Source organism: Bufo bufo, chromosome 2 (genome assembly GCF_905171765.1).
Source record: "Bufo bufo chromosome 2, aBufBuf1.1, whole genome shotgun sequence".
Classification (NCBI taxonomy): Eukaryota; Metazoa; Chordata; class Amphibia; order Anura; family Bufonidae; genus Bufo; species Bufo bufo.
This window is the reverse complement of record NC_053390.1, coordinates 54,039,282-54,062,043: the sequence shown is the minus strand read 5'-3', so window position 1 is coordinate 54,062,043 and position 22,762 is coordinate 54,039,282. Positions and strand designations below refer to the sequence as shown.

Below are 22,762 nucleotides of genomic sequence, written 5' to 3'. Positions count from 1 at the left end.
AGCCCCTTGGGCACGTTAAGAAGGTAATTACCATATACATAAAACCTATTTTTATCAAAAATGAAACGACAGGTGGGGGTAAAACTAGTATATTTTTAATGAGATAATGGAGACTAATAGGATGATACCAAAATCTCAGTATCGAAAAATTGGGCTCTCTCTTAAAAATACTGCATTCTCGTCTAGGGGCACATTCACATGAGGCATGATGGCTCGTGGTCCACAGTGACTTATAAAATGCAACATTCTGCCATACAATTTCACACTGCAAAATCTTATTGGCAAGTGCGTCAATATACTGTGCTAGGTTACTGCAAAAAAAATAAAATAAAATAATATATAAAAATATTTTTTGCAGATTTTTTTTAGGAAGGTAAAAATATTTAAATTGCATCGAGCCATTTTGCGAGATCCTGATGCGCAATATCCCATGCAATGACTGCAATGAACATCCCTGCAAAGTATGAGGTAGGGTCTCAAAGAGGCAGGGCGAGAGCTGAGAAACAGAAGAAGGACTCTGGGCTCATCTGCTAGACAGAGACGAAAGCCAACATGGCCGCCAAGAAACCGCCATGGCCTGTCTTACATAGCGCAATGAATTCAGTCCACACACAGAGATCCAGTCCGGTTCACCTTTAAATCCCATTTTATTCTCCCCTCGTTGTGAAGGCACTGGTTCAAGTAGTCAAGCCCTTATCGATTAATCTGAACATTCCTGATGCTACGCTGCCGCCATCTCTTGGCTGCCACCAGGTGCACAACCACAGCTACAAGCTGTCATAGCATGCTGAGAGTTGTAGTTCTAATACAGCTGGAGACCACAAATCCTGAATGGACTACATTACACATCAGCACATGGGGTACCACAGAGACGGCAGGGAGCAGACTGTATACTTGGCTTAAGTAGTAAGAGGGGTTTGGACAGGTTGGACGCCCCTCATACTGGGAGGTCCTCTACCTAAAGGCTGTGGAGCATCTACAGAGGACTAACTGAAGCTGCTGGAAGCCCTTGGATCCGCTATACGTTACGCTTATTCCCTTGGGTGCTGCAAGTAAAGCAAAAGAGGACGAGGCCCCCCTACAGTAATCAACAGACCCCCCCAAAATATGTGGCACTGAATGTAAATCTCAGCCGATGAGAAGGGGGATAGGAAGCACTCCGCTCCTCGAGCCTTACGGGTGAAAGAAACCAATAGACCGGTAACATGAGCTGCTGAGACTTGTAGTTTCACAAGAGCCGCGCACCGCTGTAGGCCCTCTCCTGCCCCATGGACAACAAGCCTATTGATTGTCTCCGCCATGACGAAGAAGGGCGTCAATACTTATGCAAATACTGATAACATGGGCATACAGACATTCAGAAAAGGTAGATATTACAGAAACCCCTTATCAAACCCCAAATAAAGCTTTTCGCCAAGGGGAAATTTTGCAACTAACTTAGCCCTTACAATGCAAAAGTACAGTAAACATATGTATACTGGTGTATAGATGTCTTGCAGAGCATGCTGAGGGTTGTAGTTAGACAGCTGGAGGTCACTGCTGTATGTACAGTTCAGCACTGGCCTGCATTTCTCTTTGTGAGCAGCGCCACCTGCAGTTACAGAATGAGAATACACACAAGGTAATACTGCTGGAGCGGGGGCACCTGCACACGCCCCTGGAAGAGTAATAATGGAGCGAGGGCCACTGGAAGAGTAATGATGATAAATGGGTTGCATGATGGCGGACAGGGCGATCAGGGGGGAGGAGCGGACATCTTGTTCTATAGACCTTTAGCTCGATCACCACGTGAGGCACAGTTGGGTTACTTTAGAAGAGTTCACATATTTCTAAGAAAATTCACATTGTTCACTGGTGCAGACAGGTTACATCATGTTCTCCAGGATGATGGCGATACCCTGACCTCCGCCGATGCACGCTGATCCGACTGCGTATTTACCACCGCGGCGTCTGATAGGAAAAAAAACAAAAACACAAAATAACCCATCTTTAAAATCACCAGGTTTGGCATCAATGTACCGCTATGGGTTCACCTGATGGAACTCACCTCAGTTCATGAGTCAGATGGGCGATGATTCGGGAACCGGAAGCGGCCAGGGGGTGCCCCAGGGCGATGGCGCCTCCATTGACATTAGTCTTCTCGCGGTCCAGGCCCAAGGCCTTCTCCACTGATAAGTATTGAGCAGCAAAAGCCTCATTCACCTGGAAATGGAAAAGTAAAACTGCAGGATCAACCCCAATTTGCAGAATAGATAATACAAGCCTGACCAAGAAAATGCAGGCGACCCCCGGGGGATATAATCAGTGTCATCACAGATTAACTTGAGCATGCTTTACAGGAACAGGTCTGCGTTATTTCCAGAAACAGCGCAATGTCTGTCCATGGACAAGCTGTAACACCAGAAACAGCCATGGACATGGGTGGCGCTATTCCTGGAAATAACGCAATCCCTTTCTATATGCCCCTTGATATATTAGAATCCCTGACTCCTCCAGTGACACCACCAATCTCGTCTATCGGCTGTTTCTGGTATGGGGCTGAGCTGCAATACCAGACATGACCATGTACAAGAGTGGCGCTGTTTCCAGACGAAAGCAGACATTTTTTTCTAATCCCATCCAATACAGTAACGGTCAATGCATAGTCAGTGTACCACTGGGACAGGGGTCAGCAATTTCCGACACATCGAGCAGTTGTGAAACTACACTCCCAGCATGCTCCATTCACTGCCATGGGAGTTGAGAACAGCTGAGCAAGTGTGCATGCTGGGAGTAGTAGTTTCACCACAGACTGCCTGTGGTTGCTGTTCCTTGCACTAGGACAACCTTAGAGCTCATGCACATGAACAAATTTTCCTTTCTGTGTCCGTTCTGTTTCGGACCGTACGCGGAACCATTCATTTCAATGGGTCCGCCAAAAAAAACGGAAGTTACTTCATGTGCATTACGTTTCTGTATGTCTACTCCGCAAAAGAACAGAACATGTCCTGTTATTGTCCGCATTACGGATAAGGATAGGACTGTTATATTAGGGGGCCGCTGTTCCGTTACGCAAAATACGGAATGCACATAGACGTATTCTGTATTTTTTTTCGGATCGCAAAATACATACAGTCGTGTGCATGAGCCCTTATTGGTAGTGTCAGATGCTAAAGGCGGAAGGCGATATCAAAATAAATCCTGGTTAAGGAGCGTTGAAGGGGTATTCCGGTTACACCGTTATCCCCGATCCTACCGCTGGGACCCCCACCAATGACAAGAACGAGGGCCCTGTACCCCCCCTTCAGCCTACTAAAATGAACGGAGCGGCCGGTCGGGCATGCAGGTGACTGCTCCATTAATTTCTATGGGAGTTCCAGAGATGACCGAGCGCTCCACTATCTCCTGAACTCCCACAGAAATTAATGGACCGGCCGCACGCATACCCGACCAGCCGCTCCGTTCATTTCAGGAGGCTGCAGGGGGGTATAGGGCCCTCGTTCTTGTGATCAGTGGGATCTCACCAATCTAAGTTATCTCCAATTTTGTGGATACCGGAACACCCTTTTAAAAGAATACATTTTCAGAAGGTAAATTTCCGTGACTTTTCCATTCATTGGAAAGGGACTTGCAGAAATCCATACCTACGGTTGGCCTTCATCCCTGATGTGCCTGGGGGTGGTCACCCATAGGTCTGCAGCCGGCCGCTGATTGTCAGCTCCACTAATGCTACATATCAAGATGGATTTGCCATCCAGGAATACGTTAAAGGGGTTGTAAGAGTCATGGAAAACTTTGGCCAAAAACAAGAACTTTAATAGCAGAACAAAAAACCCTACACTCACCCACTGGACCACTGCGCCTTCTGGTTTGTGTACCTGGCTGCACCGGTGACCGGCCTGCCTATACAAGTGACTGCTGCAGCCAATCGCAGGCAAACGGCATGAAACCACCAAGTCCAGTGCCTACAGCTGTCAGGTGTATGTCACCGGTGAAGCCAGGTAAAACACCCGAGGGTCAAGTTTATAATTTCATGTTGTATGAAGCTGTACGTGAAACCTAAGGCGCCGCTTATTTCCTGGAGAACAAGGGATCGGGAGGGCCGGATGCCCGTTTCCGCAGTGGCCTGTCTTTAAGGTGATGGACCTCGCGCTAATCATGTATGGGGCAATATACATGAACCAGCTCTTACCTCCACCAAGTCCATGTCCTTCAGGGTCAGGCCGGCTTTCTTTAATGCTTCAGTAATGGCAGGGACGGGACCTGGAAAAATAAGGTCATAGATGTCAGCACTGCAGACCTGGTGCAGCAAGGCTGAGCATTACATCAATATGGCGCGGCGTATAAAAGGAGTCATTATGAAAGACGGATACACTGTACGAAATCCACCATGACATAATTGTACATGGAGGTGGGGGGGGGGGGGGGTGGATGTAATATGGGATTTATTTTATGCACTTATATAGCGCGGACATAGTCAGCCCTTTACTGACATTAGCATCACTCGGTCTCCAATGGGGCTCACAATCTAAGTTCCCTATCAGTATGTCTTAGGAGTGTGGGAGGAAACCGGAGAACCCGAAGGGAACCCACGCAAACACGGGGAGAACATACAAACTCCATGCAGATGTTGTCTATGGTCGGATTAGAACCTAGGACCCCAGTGCTAACCACTGGGCCACCGTGCTGAACCGGTCCCAGTCACCTACATACTGGCAGTTTATCCCCCTACATGTCACTGGTTAATACACATAGAGGAGTTATCACATAGAGGAGCTCCACTCCTGCATGGTAATGGTCATACAGATGCTAGATATCCTCCTGTGGTATATCATTCCAAGCTCTTTCAATGGGTCTGTATCAGAGTATGCAGGAGGCTTGGAGAACGCCTACTGCCATCATACATAGCGCGGAGACGCACAGGATGACCACCTGGTGTCATGGTGTGGGGCTCCATAAGCTACCATTCCAGTCTGGTATTCATGGAGGGAACATTGCCCAGCCTTCAGTACGTTGTTGAACCAGTAGTTCTGTCTTTTCTGACCCAGAAAACATGATGTCCAGCAAGATAACACAGTCACACACTGCCCGCTCTTCAGTGTCTCCAGCAGATCCCCTGACCAGCTCCATCACCAGATCTCTCCTCCATTGAGAATGTCTGGGTCTGGATGGGGCGACGGATCTCCCATGCACAGCAGCCAACACCCACCTTGTCTGAACTACGGCTCCAAGCTGAAAGAACTTGGAATGACCACAGGAGGATCTCCAGTATCTGTATGACCAGTGCCTGCCAGAGAGGACACCTGCATCACAGCAAGGCGAGATGCCACCCAGTATGTGACCCTGCCTCATCATATCCCCTGCTAGAGAACCTAATATAAAGAGGGCACCACCCTAGTTGGGTGATTACTGTCCAAGCAGTTTATACTTGACCAGTCTCAGCTCCATCGCAGTAATTTTACAGGTGATCTTTTTTCATTTTCCGCTAGTGTATACATTTATTAGGTATAGTGATAACTGCAGTGGTAAATCCACTTAGACGTCTGTATGGCGGAGGTAAGGATTTTCACCGAGCAGCCTTTACTTCCCCATCACTCATCTTGTGTCTGCCAGGGCAGGGGTGGTGTGTGGCAGCAATGGCTCTCTGACACTACCCAGGAGTTTCTTACCAATGCCCATGATCTTTGGTTCACATCCCGACGCATGGTAGGCTACAATCCTCGCCAGTGGAGTGAGCTTGTGCTTGGTGGTGGCTTCCTCGCTGGCTACAATGACGGCCCCGGCTCCATCGCAGATCCCCTGCAGAAACCAGGCATCATTACCATCAAGCCAATCTACCTCTGTCCTTATACAATACATACATATACATATATATATCTATCACACGTCTGCAGGGCGCACATGGGAGTCCAGGGACAGAAAAATGTCCGATTATCATAGTCTCCAAGAAGATATGGAGTACAACCCTCTCCGAGAGGCCAGGGAGCAACAGGGGAGCTGTGTACAGAGTCTTATCTGTGTGTATAAAGAGTTAATATCCTGCTTTATCAGCAGTCATTATATCCTCCACTTGATGACTCTGCTTATTCTCTCCAAGTCTATACAGTAAAGCTGACAAGTGAGCAGTGAAGGTAAAAAAAAAAAAAAAAAAAAACAGGAATCAGCCAATTTTGAGGAAATTTAAAGGATTTCGATACTGAAAGTTTATCCTCATGAGATAGGCTATCAACATCAGGTCCAAACCCTGAGCCAACCAGCTGTCACCTTGTAGCTCTGGTGCCGGAACTACACAGCTTCATCCATTGTGTACGGCACAGAGCTGGTAACTACAGCATTGCTCCCAATATCAAAATTCTAGAAAACCCCTTTAACTGCTCTATTGGCCAATGTGAGATCCGGATATTAATCTGGATTTTATGTGGAAAAAACTAAAAAAATCTTTCCAAACCCGATTCCTAACTTCTCTATTGTAGTCATTACTTGTACTGCCCACAAAACAACAACTCTGGAGCATGTATTCTTAAAACTTTATGCTGTACTGTTCCTCTGTTATTCCTCCGGAAAATGTATGAAAAAATTGACAAGTGGGTGTTACCATTCCTCATGTCAGTAGGGGGTGTGCAGGATCTGGTCCACTCAGTTCTGACAGTGTCAGGCTGTGTAGGGCAGGGATGGCCAACCTGCGGCCCTCCAGCTGTTGTGAAACTACAACTCCCACCATGCCGTACTGTAGGCTGATAGCTGTAGGCCAGGCATGCTCAACCTGCGGCCCTCCAGCTGTTGCAAAACTACAACTCCCAGCATGCCCAAACAGCCTACAGCTATCATCAGGGCATTGTGGGAGTTGTAGTTTTACAACAGCTGGAGGGCCGCAGGTTGAGCATGCCTGCTGTAGGCAGACTGGGCATGCTGGGAATTGTAGCTTTGCAATTGCTGGAGAGCCGCAGCCCGCAGGTTGGCCATCCCTGGTGTAGGGGCTTGTTACAAACCCTACAGAGAAGTGTATGGAAAAACACCAGGGGGGAAAAAAAACAAAAACAAAAACAAAAAAAAAAAAACATGCTGCAAATTTATCAATTGGGAAAAAAATAAAATAAAATGCAGTTGTCAGGAGTATCTGGATAATGAAAATGTTATAACGTGTCCTCCTCACCGACGCGTTCGCAGCAGTCACAACGCCCTCTTTCTTGAACACTGGGGGCAGTTTTGCCATCTGCTCCAGGGTGGTCTGTGGTCTTGGGTGTTCATCCTGCTCCATTTTAACGGGTCCTTTCTTTGTCTTTAACTCAATAGGCGCCATCTCTGCGGCAAAGTATCCGGCGTCCTGGGCTGAAAACGTAAATGATATAGAAGAACCTAATCTTAATATATGCACGTTACTTTCTCATCAGGAATTAGGGGCCAAATCACCATCTATACAGGGGCCAACCCAATAATAATGGACTCAGTGTTCAGCCAAATCAATGGCCACAACCGTGGTCCGGTCAGCCGAACGAGCGGCCCAAGCCATTCCCTGAGTGTCCGGCCAGGAGCAGGAGGTGAAGAAAAGTAGTGATGACCGCAACAGCATTTTTTTTATTACAATTTTAACCTTTTTTGGACTTTAAAAAAATTAATAAAAACTATTCCCTGGATAGCCCCTCTAATAGTATTCTTGCGACAATCTTCCTTTAAGCACGCATTTTGTCTTTACTTTCTTCTCTATTCTGTGTGGAATGTGATGACGCCCGAGCCATGTTTATCCTTACAGTTACTGCAAATATAGGAGAACGCCCCTTTTTTCCCCCCCGAGTTCTCCACTTTAATTTTTTTCTAAAAACCATACATGACATGGGCTTCATGTCACATTACCCCTTTGATTGCTCCCAATCCATTTGCATCCCCAAGTACGAATTTGATCTATTGGCGCAGGAGTCTCTGTATAACTACGGTGACCTCTGGGCGTCTACGACACCAGCTGATGAATAATCAGGCCGATATCCATTACCATTGCCTCACGCAACACGTTTGTACAAGATTCTGCCCCCAGGTGAAGGTGATGGGGACTTACGCCATTTAGTGGTCGCCATTTATATTACATCATAGATTTCATTTCATTTCTTTTGCACTAATTTTTCTCTGTAGGATCGGTTCAACTGTGTGCAGTGAGCTCCCCCTACTGGTGGCTGCATGCATTACAGCTGAGTGAAGGGTAACGGGATTTATTGGAAAATAGCGAAATGGTAATAAATCACCAGACTGCCACATTATTGAATATGCCAGAAGGGCCAGGGGCAACCAAGAATAAATTTGTTAACATTTTACGAAGGCCATGCAGCTTCCGTGTTCCTGGGATTTTACTGCATTATGATGTGAATTAGCGAATAATTAGCGATAGGATCTCACCGGCTTTCCACCTCTGCTGGGTCTTGAAGGAATACTGATCACAATCCTCTCTGCTGATGCCGTATTTTTCTGCCAGATTCTCGGCGGTGATGGCCATGGGGGTCTTAATGAGCGAGTCGGTGAGACCGGCCCACAGGGTGTCTTCCATCTGGAGTGAGGAATTTGCTGAAGTCAATTATTAGTAATGGAGGCAATGCTTTCAATAAGAGGTACGCTGACTGGGGGGCTTGTAGTTCTTTTTAAAAGGTCAATTAAAAATAAATAAATATGGTGCAAGGATCAAACATGGCGGCAAAAATGTCACCTGAGCATCCCTCCTGGTCTTGGCTACACTACACAGGTTCATGAGCCATACCATTCCAAAGACAGGGGTGTGCTTCGCTGCAGGGATGTAGGCTGTATTGTATGGGAATATCGGAGCTGCAAGTCTCCCCCTTAAGGTCAGTCTCTGTACTGCGCTGCCAATATGTTGGCGCCATACACGCAACGGTCAGTTCTTTACCTTAATGTCAGCTCCCAGTTTGGTACCAAAGCGAATGTTTCGGACGGCGTATGGGGCCTGGCTCATGCTCTCGGAGCCTCCGCACAGGACGATTTCTGACTCCCTAAGGGCAATTTCCTGGGGTGACAAATAAATAATAAATTTCACACAAAAAACAGCAACGTGCCAATGGTTAGCCGTAAATGACAGGAACGCGTGAAGATAATGGTTGGTTGTACTGTATCTGGTGCTATGGCAGGGGCGCAGCACATAATAGGCAGGTTTTACTAAGAACAGCTTTAAACCCTTAGGCCCCTTTCACGCGGGCGAGTATTCCACGCGGATGCGATGCGGGAGGTGAACGCATTGCACCCGCACTGAATACCGACCCATTCATTTCTATGGGGCTGTTCACATGAGCGGTGATTTTCACGCATCACTTGTGCGTTGCGTAAAAATCGCAGCATGCTCTATATTCTGCGTTTTTCACGTAACACAGGCCCCATAGAAATGAATGGGGTTGCGTGAAAATCGCAAGCAAGTGCGGATGCGGTGCGATTTTCACGCACGGTTGCTAGGAGACGATCGGGATGGAGACCCGATCATTATTATTTTCCCTTATAACATGGTTATAAGGGAAAATAGCATTCTGAATACAGACTGCATAGTAAAACAGCGCTGGAGGGGTTAAAAAAAATAAATTAAAAAAATGTAACTCACCTTAGTCCACTTGATCGCGTAGCCCGGCATCTGCTTCTGTCTCCTTTGTTGAATAGGACCTGTGGCAGGCATTAAATACAGGAACAGGACCTTTGATGACGTCACGTCACATGATCTTTTACCATGGTGATGGATCATGTGATGACCGGAGTGACATCAAAGGTCCTGTAACTGTACTTAATGCTCACCACAGGTCCTATTCAACAAAGGAGACATAAGGAGATGCCGGGCCGCAATCAAGTGGATTAAGGAGAGTTAAATTATTTTTTATTTTTTTTTAACCCCTCCAGCGCTATTTTACTTTGCATTCTGTATTCAGAATGCTATTATTCTCCCTTATAACTATGTTATATAACTATGTTATAAGGGAAAATGATACAATCTACAGAACATTGATCCTAAGCCCGAACTTCTGTGAAGAAGTTCGGGTACCAAACATGCGCGATTTTTCTCACGCGAGTGCAAAACGCATTACAATGTTTTGCACTCGCGCGGAAAAATCGCGGGTGTTCCCGTAACGCTCCCGCAACGCCCGTGTGAAAGAGGCCTTAGGGTTCATGCACACAACCGTATGTATTTTATGGTTCGCAGAAAACGGATGTGCAAAAAATAGGGATGACGTCCGTGTGCATTCCGTATTTTGCGGAACGGAACAGCTGGCCCTTCGCATTACGGAGAAGGATAGGACTGTTCTATGGACAATAATAGGACATACGGAAATAGAAACATATGGAAACGGAATGTACACGGAGTGACTTCTGTTTTTTTTGACGACCCATTGAAATGAATGATTCCGTATACAGTCCGCAAAAAACAAACAAAAAACAAACAGACATGGAAAGAAAATACGTTCGTGTGCATGAGGCCTTAAAGGGGTTTTCCAGGACTTGGATATCGATGACCTATAATCAGGATAGGTCACCAGTATCTGATCGGCGGGAATCTGACACTACATCTACACTACTAGTGTTTGGTGCCAGCGAGATGCAGCTCAGTTCCCATTCACTTGAATGGCAGCCGCAGTACCTGGCACGGCCACTACTCAGCTGAGGGTGCCTTCTGCTCCAAGTCTATCAGGGGCCACCTGAAACAGCATGCCAGGAGTCAGACCCCCCCACCAGTCTGTCACTGATGACAGGCTGTCAATATTTAAGTCCTGGAAAACCCCTTTAAAGAACACAGCCGGTTTGCAAGTCTTCTTTCAAAAATGGGGTCACTTGTGGGGTAGTTATACTGCCCTGGCATTCTAGGGGCCCTAATGTTTGGTAAGTAGTTTGAAATAAAAATGTGTAAAAAATGACCTGTGAAATCCTAAAGGTGCTCTTTGGAATGTGGGCCCCTTTGCCCACCTAGGCTGCAAAAAAGTGTCACATGTGGTATCGCCGTACTCAGGAGAAGTTGGGCAATGTGTTTTGGGGTGTCATTTTACATATACCCATGCTGGGTGAGAGAAATATCTCGGCAAAAGACAACTTTTCCCATTTTTTTTTTATACAAAGTTGGCATTTGACCAAGATATTTATCTCACCCAGCATTGGTATATGTAAAATGACACACCAAAACACATTGCCCAACTTCTCCTGAATACGGCGATACCACATGTGTGACACTTTTTTGCAGCCTAGATGCGCAAAGGGGCCCACATTCCTTTTATGAGGGCATTTTTAGACATTTGGATCCCAGACTTCTTCTCACGCTTTAGGGCCCCTAAAATGCCAGGGCAGTATAAATACCCCACATGTGACCCCATTTTGGAAAGAAAACACCCCAAGGTATTCAATGAGGGGCATGGCGAGTTCATAGAAATTTTTTTTTTTTTTGGCACAAGTTAGCGGAAATTGATATTTTTTTTTTTCTCACAGTCTCCCTTTCCGCTAACTTGGGACAAAAATTTCAATCTTTCATGGACTCAATATGCCCCTCACGGAATACCTTGGGGTGTCTTCTTTCCGAAATGGGGTCACATGTGGGGTATTTATATTGCCCTGGCATTCTAGGGGCCCTAAAGCGTGAGAAGAAGTCTGGAATATAAATGTCTAAAAAAAATTTACGCATTTGGATTCCGTGAGGGGTATGGTGAGTTCATGTGAGATTTTATTAGTGTTATATGAGACTTTGTAAGAAAAAAAAATAATAATTTCCGCTAACTTGGGCCAAAAAAAATGTCTGAATGGAGCCTGACAGGGGGTGATCAGGGAGTCTATATGGGGTGATCACCCCCCTGTCATTGATCACCCCCCTATAAGGCTCCATTCAGATGTCCGTATGTGTTTTGCGGATCCGATCCATGTATCAGTGGATCCGTAAAAATCATACGGACGTCTGAATGGAGCCTTACAGGGGGGTGATCAATGACAGGGGGGTGATCAGGGAGTCTATATGGGGTGATCAGGGGTTAATAAGTGACAGGTGGGGGGGGGGGGGTGTAGTGTAGTGGTGTTTGGTGCTACATATTACTGAGCTGCCTGTGTCCTCTGGTGGTCGATCCAAGCAAAAGGGACCACCAGAGGACCAGGTAGCAGGTATATTAGACGCTGTTATCAAAACAGCGTCTAATATACCTGTTAGGGGTTAAAAAAATCGCATCTCCAGCCTGCCAGCGAACGATCGCCGCTGGCAGGCTGGAGATCCACTCGCTTACCTTCCGAACCTGTGTGCGCGCGTTCACAGGAAATCTCGCGTCTCGCGAGAGGACGCGTATATGCGTCCAGGAGGAATGAATCAACCACCTCCAGGACGCGTCGCTGCGTTCGGCGGTGGTTAAGTAACTCTTAAAGGGGTTGTCTGATGGAAAATATTCAACATTTTTTAATCCAGCACCTGGATCTGAACACTTTTGTAATTGCATGCAATTAAAAATTTAGCACAGGCGCTGAGTTATAAAAAAAAAAAAAAAAAAATTATCTGTATAGCGCCACCTGCTGTTTGTTCTTTTCATATTTCTGTCCTGCTCACCGAGATGGTCACACATGCTCAGTTTTATCCTTCTGCTGCCTCCTCAGTTGTGATAGGGAGAGCCGAGACACGCCCCCTGAGCTGCAGCAGAAAGGACACTCCCCCCGAGTTGCCAACCTCCTATAAATAGGAGAGAAATGAACGGGAAGATCTCTGGATCCATGTGAGGTACAGGGCTTTTTCTGGCTTTGTTAGAGATTGTGCTACATGATGTCCGATTTTCACCTTTTTAATTAGTCATGGAATAACCCCTTTAAGGCAGTGAATAAGAGCTACAAAAACAAGGTAGCACAGGGAGTTACAGAAACCGGGTAGATTGCTGCGCTGTTCATGTAGCTCTCATTCACTGCTAGGGGAGTTGGGGCAACAGTGGGGCAACAGTGGGGCAACAGTGGGGCAACAGTGGGGCAACAGGGACCCCCCCCCCCCCCCCATCCCCAACTGGTAAACACCCATCTGGGCCTTCATGGCAAAATGCAAGCAATTAATTCATAACTTCTAGCAGGAATAATAGAGGAATGGCACAACACAGAGTCATAAGAAAAGAAGTCCCAGAACTGTTACTACATGGGGAATGGCAGTAGTTACTAAACAGACATGTCAGGGCAGGGCAGGGTTTCTCATCCGCCCCAGCTCGGCGTGGTCAGGACGGCCGCTGTAGATAAGCGCAGGCCCATTCACTAGCCCTTCCTTTACCTGGCAGCCATTGACGATTGACTGGAAGCCGGAGCCGCAGAGTCTGTTGACAGTCAGAGCCGGGACGGGTACAGGTATCCCCGAGCGGAGGGCGACATGCCGGGTCAGATAAATGGCATCGGTCGCCGTCTGCAGAACCAAACACAGTAATATCACTAATATTACTAATCGTACAAAAAAAACAACATAAAAAACACCCAAAATACAGAATCAGAGGGGAGAGCGCGCCCCCCCCCCCCATTCTATTCTATGAACCTGTGAATATTACAGCGTACCTGAGCGACATTGCCAAATATCACACTATCCACGGCATCGGGGGCGACATTCCCAGCGGCAAGGGCGGCTTTTGCGGCCATTTCCCCCAGGTCAGTGGCGGTGTGATCCTTCAGCACTCCCCCGTAGGTGCCAAATGGAGTCCTTTTGGCCGCAACAACAAAAATACCTGCAAAAGGGTCAATGTAAAAAGTAAAGGCGCGGCCCCAGTCTAAATAAAATAAAAAGTAGGTGACTCTCCAGCTGCGGGGAAACTACAACTCCCAGCATGAGTTGTCAGGTCGTGCTGGGGGTTGTGGTTTCAACAGAAATGGAGACAAAGATGACAGATGAAAGTTGTAATCGTAGGCGCCATCTCCCCAGCGGCACAGAGTATGTCAGCAGAAGAGGAGGAGCCATCTCCCCAGCGGCACAGAGTATGTCAGCAGAAGAGGAGGAGCCATCTCCCCAGCGGCACAGAGTATGTCAGCAGAAGAGGAGGAGCCATCTCCCCAGCGGCACAGAGTATGTCAGCAGAAGAGGAGGAGCCATCTCCCCAGCGGCACAGAGTATGTCAGCAGAAGAGGAGGAGCCATCTCCCCAGCGGCACAGTGTATGTCAGCAGAAGAATAGGAGCCATCTCCCCAGCGGCACAGAGTATGTCAGCAGAAGAATAGGAGCCATCTCCCCAGCGGCACAGAGTATGTCAGCAGAAGAGGAGGAGCCATGTCCCCAGCGGCACAGAGTATGTCAGCAGAAGAGGAGGAGCCATCTCCCCAGCGGCACAGAGTATGTCAGCAGAAGAGGAGGAGCCATCTCCCCAGCGGCACAGTGTATGTCAGCAGAAGAATAGGAGCCATCTCCCCAGCGGCACAGAGTATGTCAGCAGAAGAATAGGAGCCATCTCCCCAGCGGCACAGAGTATGTCAGCAGAAGACTAGGAGCCATCTCCCCAGCGGCACAGAGTATGTCAGCAGAAGAATAGGAGCCATCTCCCCAGCGGCACAGAGTATGTCAGCAGAAGAGAAGCCAGCTCCCCAGCAGCACAGAGTATGTCAGCAGAAGAGAAGCCAGCTCCCCAGCAGCACAGAGTATGTCAGCAGAAGAGAAGCCAGCTCCCCAGCAGCACTGTATGGGCTCATGCACACGACCGTTATGGTTTAGCGGTCTGTTTTTCACAGATTCGTTGTTCTGTATCTGAGGTTTATTCCTCTGATTTAAAGGGCTTCTACCACCAGAAATACCGCTCTGTAGCTGACTGATATAGCGATGCGCTGATGTCATCACTACATAACAGGGTATTTACCCGTCTCCCTGCAGCCGTTCTAATAAAATACACACTTATATTATATGCTAATGAGCCTCTAGGTGCTATGTGGGCGTAGATTCAGCACCTAGAGGCTCCGTCTACTCACCCTTTATCCCGCCCAGGTCCGCTGTTCTGCCCACCCCGCGCCTCTTTATTGATGTCAGAGTTCGCAGCATCGCTGGCGAAATCCCGCGCCTGTGCCGTTCACTTCTGTATTCGGCGCAGGCGCAGTGAGTGAAGGCCGCTCTCCTGATGTCGGCTTCCTGACTGTGACGTAGTCGGCGCAGTGAGGAAGCCGGCATCAGGACAGCGGCCTTCACTCACTGCGCCTGCGCCGAATACAGATGCTGCGAACCCTGACATCAATCAGGATGAGCGGGGCGGGCAGAACAGGGGACCTGGGCGGGATAACGGGTGAGTGGACGGAGCCTCTAGGTGCTGATTCTACGCCCACATAGCATATTATAGGTCAGCAGAAGAACCAGCACAGTATTCCGTATACTGGGCAGACTAGATGGGCCAAATGGTGTATTTTATCAGAACGGCCGCAGGGGCGCATCGCTAATGTCCGTCAGCTACAGAACGGTATTTCTGGTGGTAGAAGCCCTTTAAGTCCTCTTCCATTCCGTTATTCCACAAAACATATCCGTAGGGTTTCCGTATTTGATGAGTTTTTTTGCGGATCAGAAACGGAAACTTATTAATCACCAAACACATGAGCAATATGGGCTGGGCATAGCATTTCTACAGTATGGATCCGCAAAATACGGATGACATACGGATGTGTTCCGCGTGCGTTCCGTATTTTTTGCGGACCTATTGACTTGAATGGGGCCTCGGACCGTGATTTGCGGACAATAATAGGACATGCACTACTTTTTCGTGGAACGAAAATACGGAAATGGAAGGCACACACGGACTACCTTCCGTTGTTTTTGCGGACCCATACGGTCAGCAAAAAAACGGAATGGAAGCGGAAAGAAAATATGTTAGTGTGCATGAGCCCTATGTCAGCAGAAGAGGAGCCAGCTCTCCGCTGAATCCCTGTGTCATGCTCCGCCCCTTGGACCCTGCACTAGGTAGGACACAGTGTACATGCGTCACCCAGAGGGTGTCTGACTATAATGGCTCCCGCCTTCAGCATTAGCGGCCGTGTCACCTTTGTAGCAGATGAGACTGATCTCTGCACATATCGGCCCGCCTCATGTACCTGCAGGTTTCTATCCAGACCTCAGCCATGCAGCAGTGCCGCTCCAATGTATCAGGCAGCAATGTGCACTGCTCAGCAGCTCCCCTGATGGAGGGTGGACAGCGGAGGTATGGCAGCTGGATGGTGACTCACTGCACCGCCCCCGAAGGTCACACCGAGGCCTCCTGAGACGGGGGGAGGAGCACGGACACCCGAATATCATCCAGGTGCTTTCTAGGGCCACAGGGTGAAACCCAGCAGCCTCTACACACTAGACAATCCTCCTAGGGGTAAATACAGCAGCAGCCGCACACAGCTTCTGTTTGTTACAATGTATCAGGACCCCAGGCGTTTATATCACAAGATTGTCAGGCCTGAATACAATTGTAGCAAACCCTCAGCTGCGAATAATATTTCAGTCTGTACAGAATTAAAGCCTCCAAATTTAAGAGATTAGAAAAATCTCATTTGTGGGCAGCAAGCAGAGATCCTGAAAATTTGGAGAAACTGAAACACTATTGTGTTCGATGGGTTTCCTGTAGTGGAATTTCGGCAGCAGATTTTTTTTGCAGCGTGGATGAGATGTCTATGGGCTCACGCACACGGCCGTAGTTTCTGCGCGGATCGGATGTGGACCGATTCATCTCGCTGCGTAAGGCGAAATCCCACTACGTAACCCTCTCTCTCCCAGGTACATCAATATCAGATCGGTACGGGTCTGACAACCGACACCTCCGCTGGTCAGCTGTTTTTGGGCAGCCACTAGAACTGAAAACTATACAGCATGGAGAATAGGAAGTAGATGGCGCTGTCTAGTGGCCGTGCAGGGTACTGCAGCTCAGCCCCCATTCATTCAGAAAGCTACCGCTTTTATGTTGTTCTGTAATGCAGCAGCCTGCAGCTTTGGAGGTGACTGGAGGATAAGAAGGTTAAAGGGGTATTCCCGTGATAACAAGTTGGGGTCCTACCATTTAGACCCCCACAAATCTGATTGTCCTAGCCAGAATACACCTTCAACAGTCCACAGTGACATCAATGGGGTTTGGCGAGATGGAAGCCATCGTGACCCCCAAATAAAGCCGACCATGAACCTCGTCTGACCGTCAAATATGTATGGCGGTCTCCGATCTCCCCCCACAGCAGATGTCGGGGAGAAGGGATGGACATGTTGGATTTGAACTGCCTGATCCTTTCTCCCCTCCCGCACTCAGAACACATGTATGCTTGGCCGAGCAGAGCATGCATGTACACGGAGGAGGCGAATCAGGAGAACGCTCAGTCGAGGGTACAAGGTGGAAACTGGCTGCGCGGTTTTCACAGGTGACACGTAAAATAAACGAGTTTCGCCTGTAAAAGCTGCGCTGACTGAATACACCCCTAAACCTTAGAGCAATGTCCAAGAACAGATTTCTGCTGCACAGCTCAGCATGGGGTTTTTAGGGAAAAGGCCCAGCAAAACCATAAGGATCTATTCACATGTTGCAGTTGGGGCTCTCAGAACCGCATCGTGTGAACTGACGCCGTACAAACCGCAGTGCAACCTGTGACATGAGGTGAAAGTGGAACGACCCTTTAAGAACAGGCGGACGTGGGGTGAGACGGTGCAGGCCCCCCACCCCGGAATGAGAGCAGTGCACCTACCTCTGAGCAGCGCCATGGCGGAGGGTAAGGTCAGGGAGCGCGGCCTGTTCTCCTTCACAGCCCGGTTATCTCCAACATAATCAAAGCCAAGGTCCTCCCGAGCACGCCTACACCAAAACCCCGCCTCTTCCGTTTAATACATCACGTCAATCAATCGCTAATCCCCGCCCATTTAGAACAGCTGCCGATCGGCCTGCATACAGACCACGCCCCGTGAAACACTTTCCTCGCCACAACTCCTCCCTCCGGTATGCTGCCCCGCCCCTTTCACGGACTCCGCCCCGTTACCTTTCCCCTGGTTACTCCCCGGTCACGTGCGCGGCCGCTGACAGTGACAGCTCACACCGAGGGGCAGCTGACAGCAGGACGGGTGTACACTGTACACATTGCTGCCGCAGGGCAGTTTTTGGTGCGTTTTTTTTTCTTTCTGTGTAAACCTACATCATGTTTTATGCTAAGTGCTTCACCTGTACTAGCTGCAAAACCAGACACTTTTAAAGTACAAACGCTGCGGTTTTGCACGCGGTTCAAGGCAGCACACCGGGCTCGGTTCTCATAGGGTATTTTCAGTGCTGAAAAAAACCTGAATCAGTTTTTAATGCATTTTTTTGGTGCAGTTTTTAGAAAGGATTTTCATTCCTGCCCATTTTCAATGGAAATCCCGGACGCGGAATCTGCACCAAAAACGGACAGGAGGATTTTTTTCCCCCGCAGGTTTTTAAAACAGGAAGTAGAAAAAAAAAAGCACTATATGGTTTAACACATGGATTCCCCATTGATTTCAAGTTCTGCATGGGTTTTTGGAACGAAATCCGCGCCCAAAGTACTCCATGTGAACCCAGCCTTACGGCTAATGCACTTGAACATATGTATTTTGCGGTACGCAAAGAACGGATCCGCAAAAAATGCGGATGACGTCCGTGTGCATTTTGAACGGAACAGCTGAACCGGATTCCTCGGATTCTGCGTCCGATCTCTTGCCCACAGACACGACGGTTAAAGGTCTATGCACATACAGCGGTGTCGCAGACAATGCACGTCTAAATAAGCCTACAAAAAACGCAGGGCGCAAACACGCCAAAAAGAGGCCGATGTCCGTCTCGACACAAGAAACCGGGAATGATCTACAAGTGATAAATCTTTCTTCTAAGATATTGACTCAATCCCAAATCGAGGGTCTCTGCTTTGCGCCCACCTGTCACTTTGATTTTTATCATACCATCATTGATGTCAATGGGCTAGCCTGTAATTTTACCCTAAAAAAGCATTTTTCCCTTACGTCCTAACCAGTGGGGAGTTCTCCCCTGTGAAACTGGTAAGCCAGGTGGAATTTATATTGATCAAAACCAACCAGTGCTTTTTTTTTTTTACCTGTCCTGTGGACTGAGGACAGGTTCAGGCTCTGCCTGTTACCTTTTTGATTTTGCTTGCTGCCAAGTCTTGGCCCTTGTGGCCCGTTTTTCCTATTTTCCGCTGGGATGCGGCCTCTGCTTCCGCAGTTGGATGGAGCTGCTCTATACCCTGGCGAAATCCCACGGCCGGCGCTTCTGCGCTGTTGCGGCAGGTTTTCCGCGGTCCTGGCTGCCGCGCCCGGCGTTTCGCACGCATGCGGGCCATACCCGTAAGTGCGTCAGATGACGACTTCAGGGTCGGCGGCGCGTGTCATCGGCTGTTTTTTTAGCTGCGCTTCAGCCCCCTTGTGTTCTTACAGAGCTTACCCACCAGATTTAATTCTATAATCGGGGGGCCCTACTTTTTTATAAAGTAGTGACAGTGGGTCACTTCCGGCGGGGGTGGGGGTGGTTAGACAACGCTAGGGGGGGGGGGTGTCAGCTATATAAGCACAGCAGACACCAGACCCTCCCTCTCTGCCCGCAGTGAGTCCATACTAAAGTATTTCTTCAAGTTGTTTTGCAGATGACGTCTCCCAATGGCGACCAGCATGGGAAATCCTCCCATAAACAGAAGCACCTAATTTGTGCCAACTGTGAGATGCCGATGCCGGACTCCTATCAATATAATAGGTGTCCTTTATGCCGTCCTCCTCCGACAGAACCCACAATGGGTGACATGTTCGGCTGGATGAAAGAATTTATGGGTAATTCCATTATGGAAGTCAAGTGTGCCCTTTCTTCTAAGAGGCCCAGAGTTTCATCGCCAGGTCCTCTACCTATGGCTGAAGAAGTCATTTCGATAGAAGACCGTTCCTCCTCCTCTGATGAGGATGATGCCACTTACCTTTTTCCTGCTGAGAAGATGCAAAGACTTCTACGCTCCATCCGATCAAGGGATCATGATGTTGAGCAAGGGGAAGCTCCACCGTCCACCTCTAGGGGGCCAAGGGGAAGCTCCACCGTCCACCTCTAGGGGGCCAAGGGGAAGCTCCACCGTCCACCTCTAGGGGGCCAAGGGGAAGCTCCACCGCCCACCTCTATGGGGCCAAGGGCCTTTAAAGTGGATACAAATTTAAGGAAAAAACACAAATGCAATAGCACTCTGCATTTGTGTTTTTGCGTTTGTATGTGTATTTCGTCATAGCGATGTGCACCTGCATACAGGGTTGTGCTGACTGAATCCCCCACAAATTTAAGGAAACTTATGTTAACTGAAGGGACGCATCCTGAAAAAGGTCCGGTTCTCACTAAGAGATTTAAACTGATGTTTCCTCTCCAGGAGTCGGAATCAGAACTGTGGGTACCGCCTCCGAAGGTCGATATGGCGATCTCCAAGTTGTCTAAAAGGACCTTAGTTCCTTCTGATGACGGAAGGAACCTTCAGGATCCATTAGATCGGAGGGCCGAGTGCACTCTGAGGCGTAGCTATTCCGCAGCTGCAGCCTCTGCTTCAGTTGCTTCCTCAGAAGTCGCGGCGTTTGTTCGGTCCCGCATTCTCAGAATCCAGTCGGACCTGGAATCTGGAGTCTCCAGAACGGACGTACTAGATCAGTTCAAAACCTTGCTCCTAGGAACTGATTTTTTGTGTGACGCCTCCACACAGCACCTGAAGTTAGCCGCCAAAGGCATGGCTCTCTCTTCCGCCTGTCGGCGGCCCCTATGGCTGCATCCCTGGGTTGCCGATAACTCCTCCAAATGTAATCTGTGTGGCTTACCATATGAACCAGGAAGACTCTTTGGTTCAGAGTTGGATAACTTAATGGAGAGCCTTGCGGATAAAAAGGGGAAGTCCCTCCCCCAACAATCCTTTCGGGGCCGGAGTAGGCGCAGAAGTTCAAGAACCCAGGGCCCCTCCAGGTCTCAGAGACGTCAAGACTCGTCCAGACGCGGACGGGGTCGCGGTCGTGGAAAGGACCGTAATGCGGATCTATGACTCTCCCGCTTATCCTTCCCCATCCCCTCCAGATCGTCTGTGCGATGCTCAGAATTTCAGTTCCCCTCCGGTTGGAGGTCGTCTAAGTTGGTTTCAGCAGGCCTGGCTACAAAACATTCTGGACCAGTGGGTCCTAGAAATAATTATGTTTGGGTACGAAATAGATTTTCTTCAACGGTAGAGGAAAAAAAGAGAATAAAAAAGGCGTCACTCACCGAATCTTTGTTAATTCGTAGCTTTATTCGGTTTGAAACATAGCGGGTGCGGGTCACATATAGCAGAAAGAAAGGCAACAGCCGTTTCGTGCTACAATCGCGCTTTGTCGAGCCTACTGTGACGTGAAAGGGGAGCGCCTAATACACCTGTCTCCTCCCTGCACGTCACTGCTAAACAGGTGCATCAATCAATCAAATATTCGGATCACCTTCGTATACATATAAAACTTTAAAATCATACAAAGACAGCGAGATCATTTCTGTCATTGAAGCCCAAACCTCCCATGGCATTACTTTTAATAATCCATTGTGCTTCTCGTTGCAATAAAATGCGCTTTCTGTCCCCACCTCTGGCTGGTGGATTAACTCTCTCAATCCCTGCACATTTTAACACTTCTTTATTACCCTGATGTTCATCCTTAATATGTTCTATGAGGCGTGTAGCTCCAATACCTGTCACAATCGATCTTTTATGCTCTTTAAATCGCACATATAGGGGTCTGTGGGTTTTACCGATATAAAATCTTTCGCATGGGCAAAACAAAATCGCATACACTACATAAGCTGACTTGCAATTAATAAATTGCTTAATAGTGTGTGTTATATGTCCTATCTGGACTTGTTTCCCCGTGCGCATTACGCTACACATTGCGCAGTGCCCACATTTGAAGTTTCCCATGGGACTCCATCTATCCAACCAAGTATGGCTTGTGTCTGGAAGGTGACTGCTGGTCACAATATCTCCTATAGTTTTTGCTCTCTTAAAGGGCTTCTGTTTATATGCCATGTAAATAATGATGCCAAATAATGAGAGTCACCTTTAGAAGGAGGTAGCACACTTGACTATGCCTACTATGCCGTCACGTTCGTAGCACAGTAAGCGCCTGCGGCGGTGTTCCGTTATATTTCCCTACCCGGGAACTTTCACTACTCTCGTCACTTCCTGTTGTGACACAGCACGTTCCGCCATTTGGAAGGAGGTGTGTACACCCAAGTGAAGGCGATTACTCCGGCTTCCTGTGTGATGATGCGCGTGCGCTAATAGTGGGAGGAAATATGGGCATGTGATATGAGATGTACACACCCTTTCCAGCTTTGCGGAACGCAAATGCGTTCCACAGGCAAGAAGACTGTAGTGCGTGCCTTCACAAATCAGCAGGAGAGGTTGGACTTTCGGCTATGTGGGAGCCCACACCTGTAAGAGCCGCATTCAAGGGGCTAAAGAGCCGCTTGTGGCTCGCGAGCCGCGGTTTGCTGACCACTGGGCTATACCATTTTTTATTAAACATGAACATGTTTTTTAACACAAAGGACAATGCTTCAGTGACAAACTCAGTGTAAAGCTTATCCCTTCCTATTTTGGTCAATAAGTCTCCAACAATTGTTACACCGAGATCTTGGGCAATTTTAGTGTATAAACTCTCAACGTCAATTGTTGCAAGTAAACAACCCTTTTGCCATGAGGTCTCTCTAAGTGCTTCCAGAAAATCATTGGTGTCCTCTAAAAAGGAAGGAACGCCTAACAATAAAGGGCGCAGTAACCAGTCAAGATATAGAGGTTCGGTAAGAGACCCGATACCTGCAACTATTGGTCGCCCAGGCGGATCTACCAA

At 48.2% G+C, this 22,762-nt stretch overlaps 1 protein-coding gene across 1 annotated transcript; it reads right to left on the bottom strand.

Moving 5' to 3' along the window:
* Nucleotides 1-618: 618 nt before the first annotated feature.
* Nucleotides 619-17,744, bottom strand: ACAA2 (acetyl-CoA acyltransferase 2). The gene is made up of 10 exons (XM_040421103.1): nucleotides 17,608-17,744; nucleotides 13,492-13,658; nucleotides 13,217-13,345; nucleotides 8,867-8,983; nucleotides 8,365-8,512; nucleotides 7,133-7,308; nucleotides 5,649-5,778; nucleotides 4,172-4,242; nucleotides 2,048-2,202; nucleotides 619-1,950 (listed from the first exon to the last, which is right to left on the bottom strand). Exons 1-10 carry the CDS (start codon nucleotides 17,621-17,623, stop codon nucleotides 1,866-1,868), a joined length of 1,194 nt encoding a protein of 397 aa, XP_040277037.1. The 5' UTR covers nucleotides 17,624-17,744; the 3' UTR covers nucleotides 619-1,865.
* Nucleotides 17,745-22,762: the final 5,018 nt, after the last annotated feature.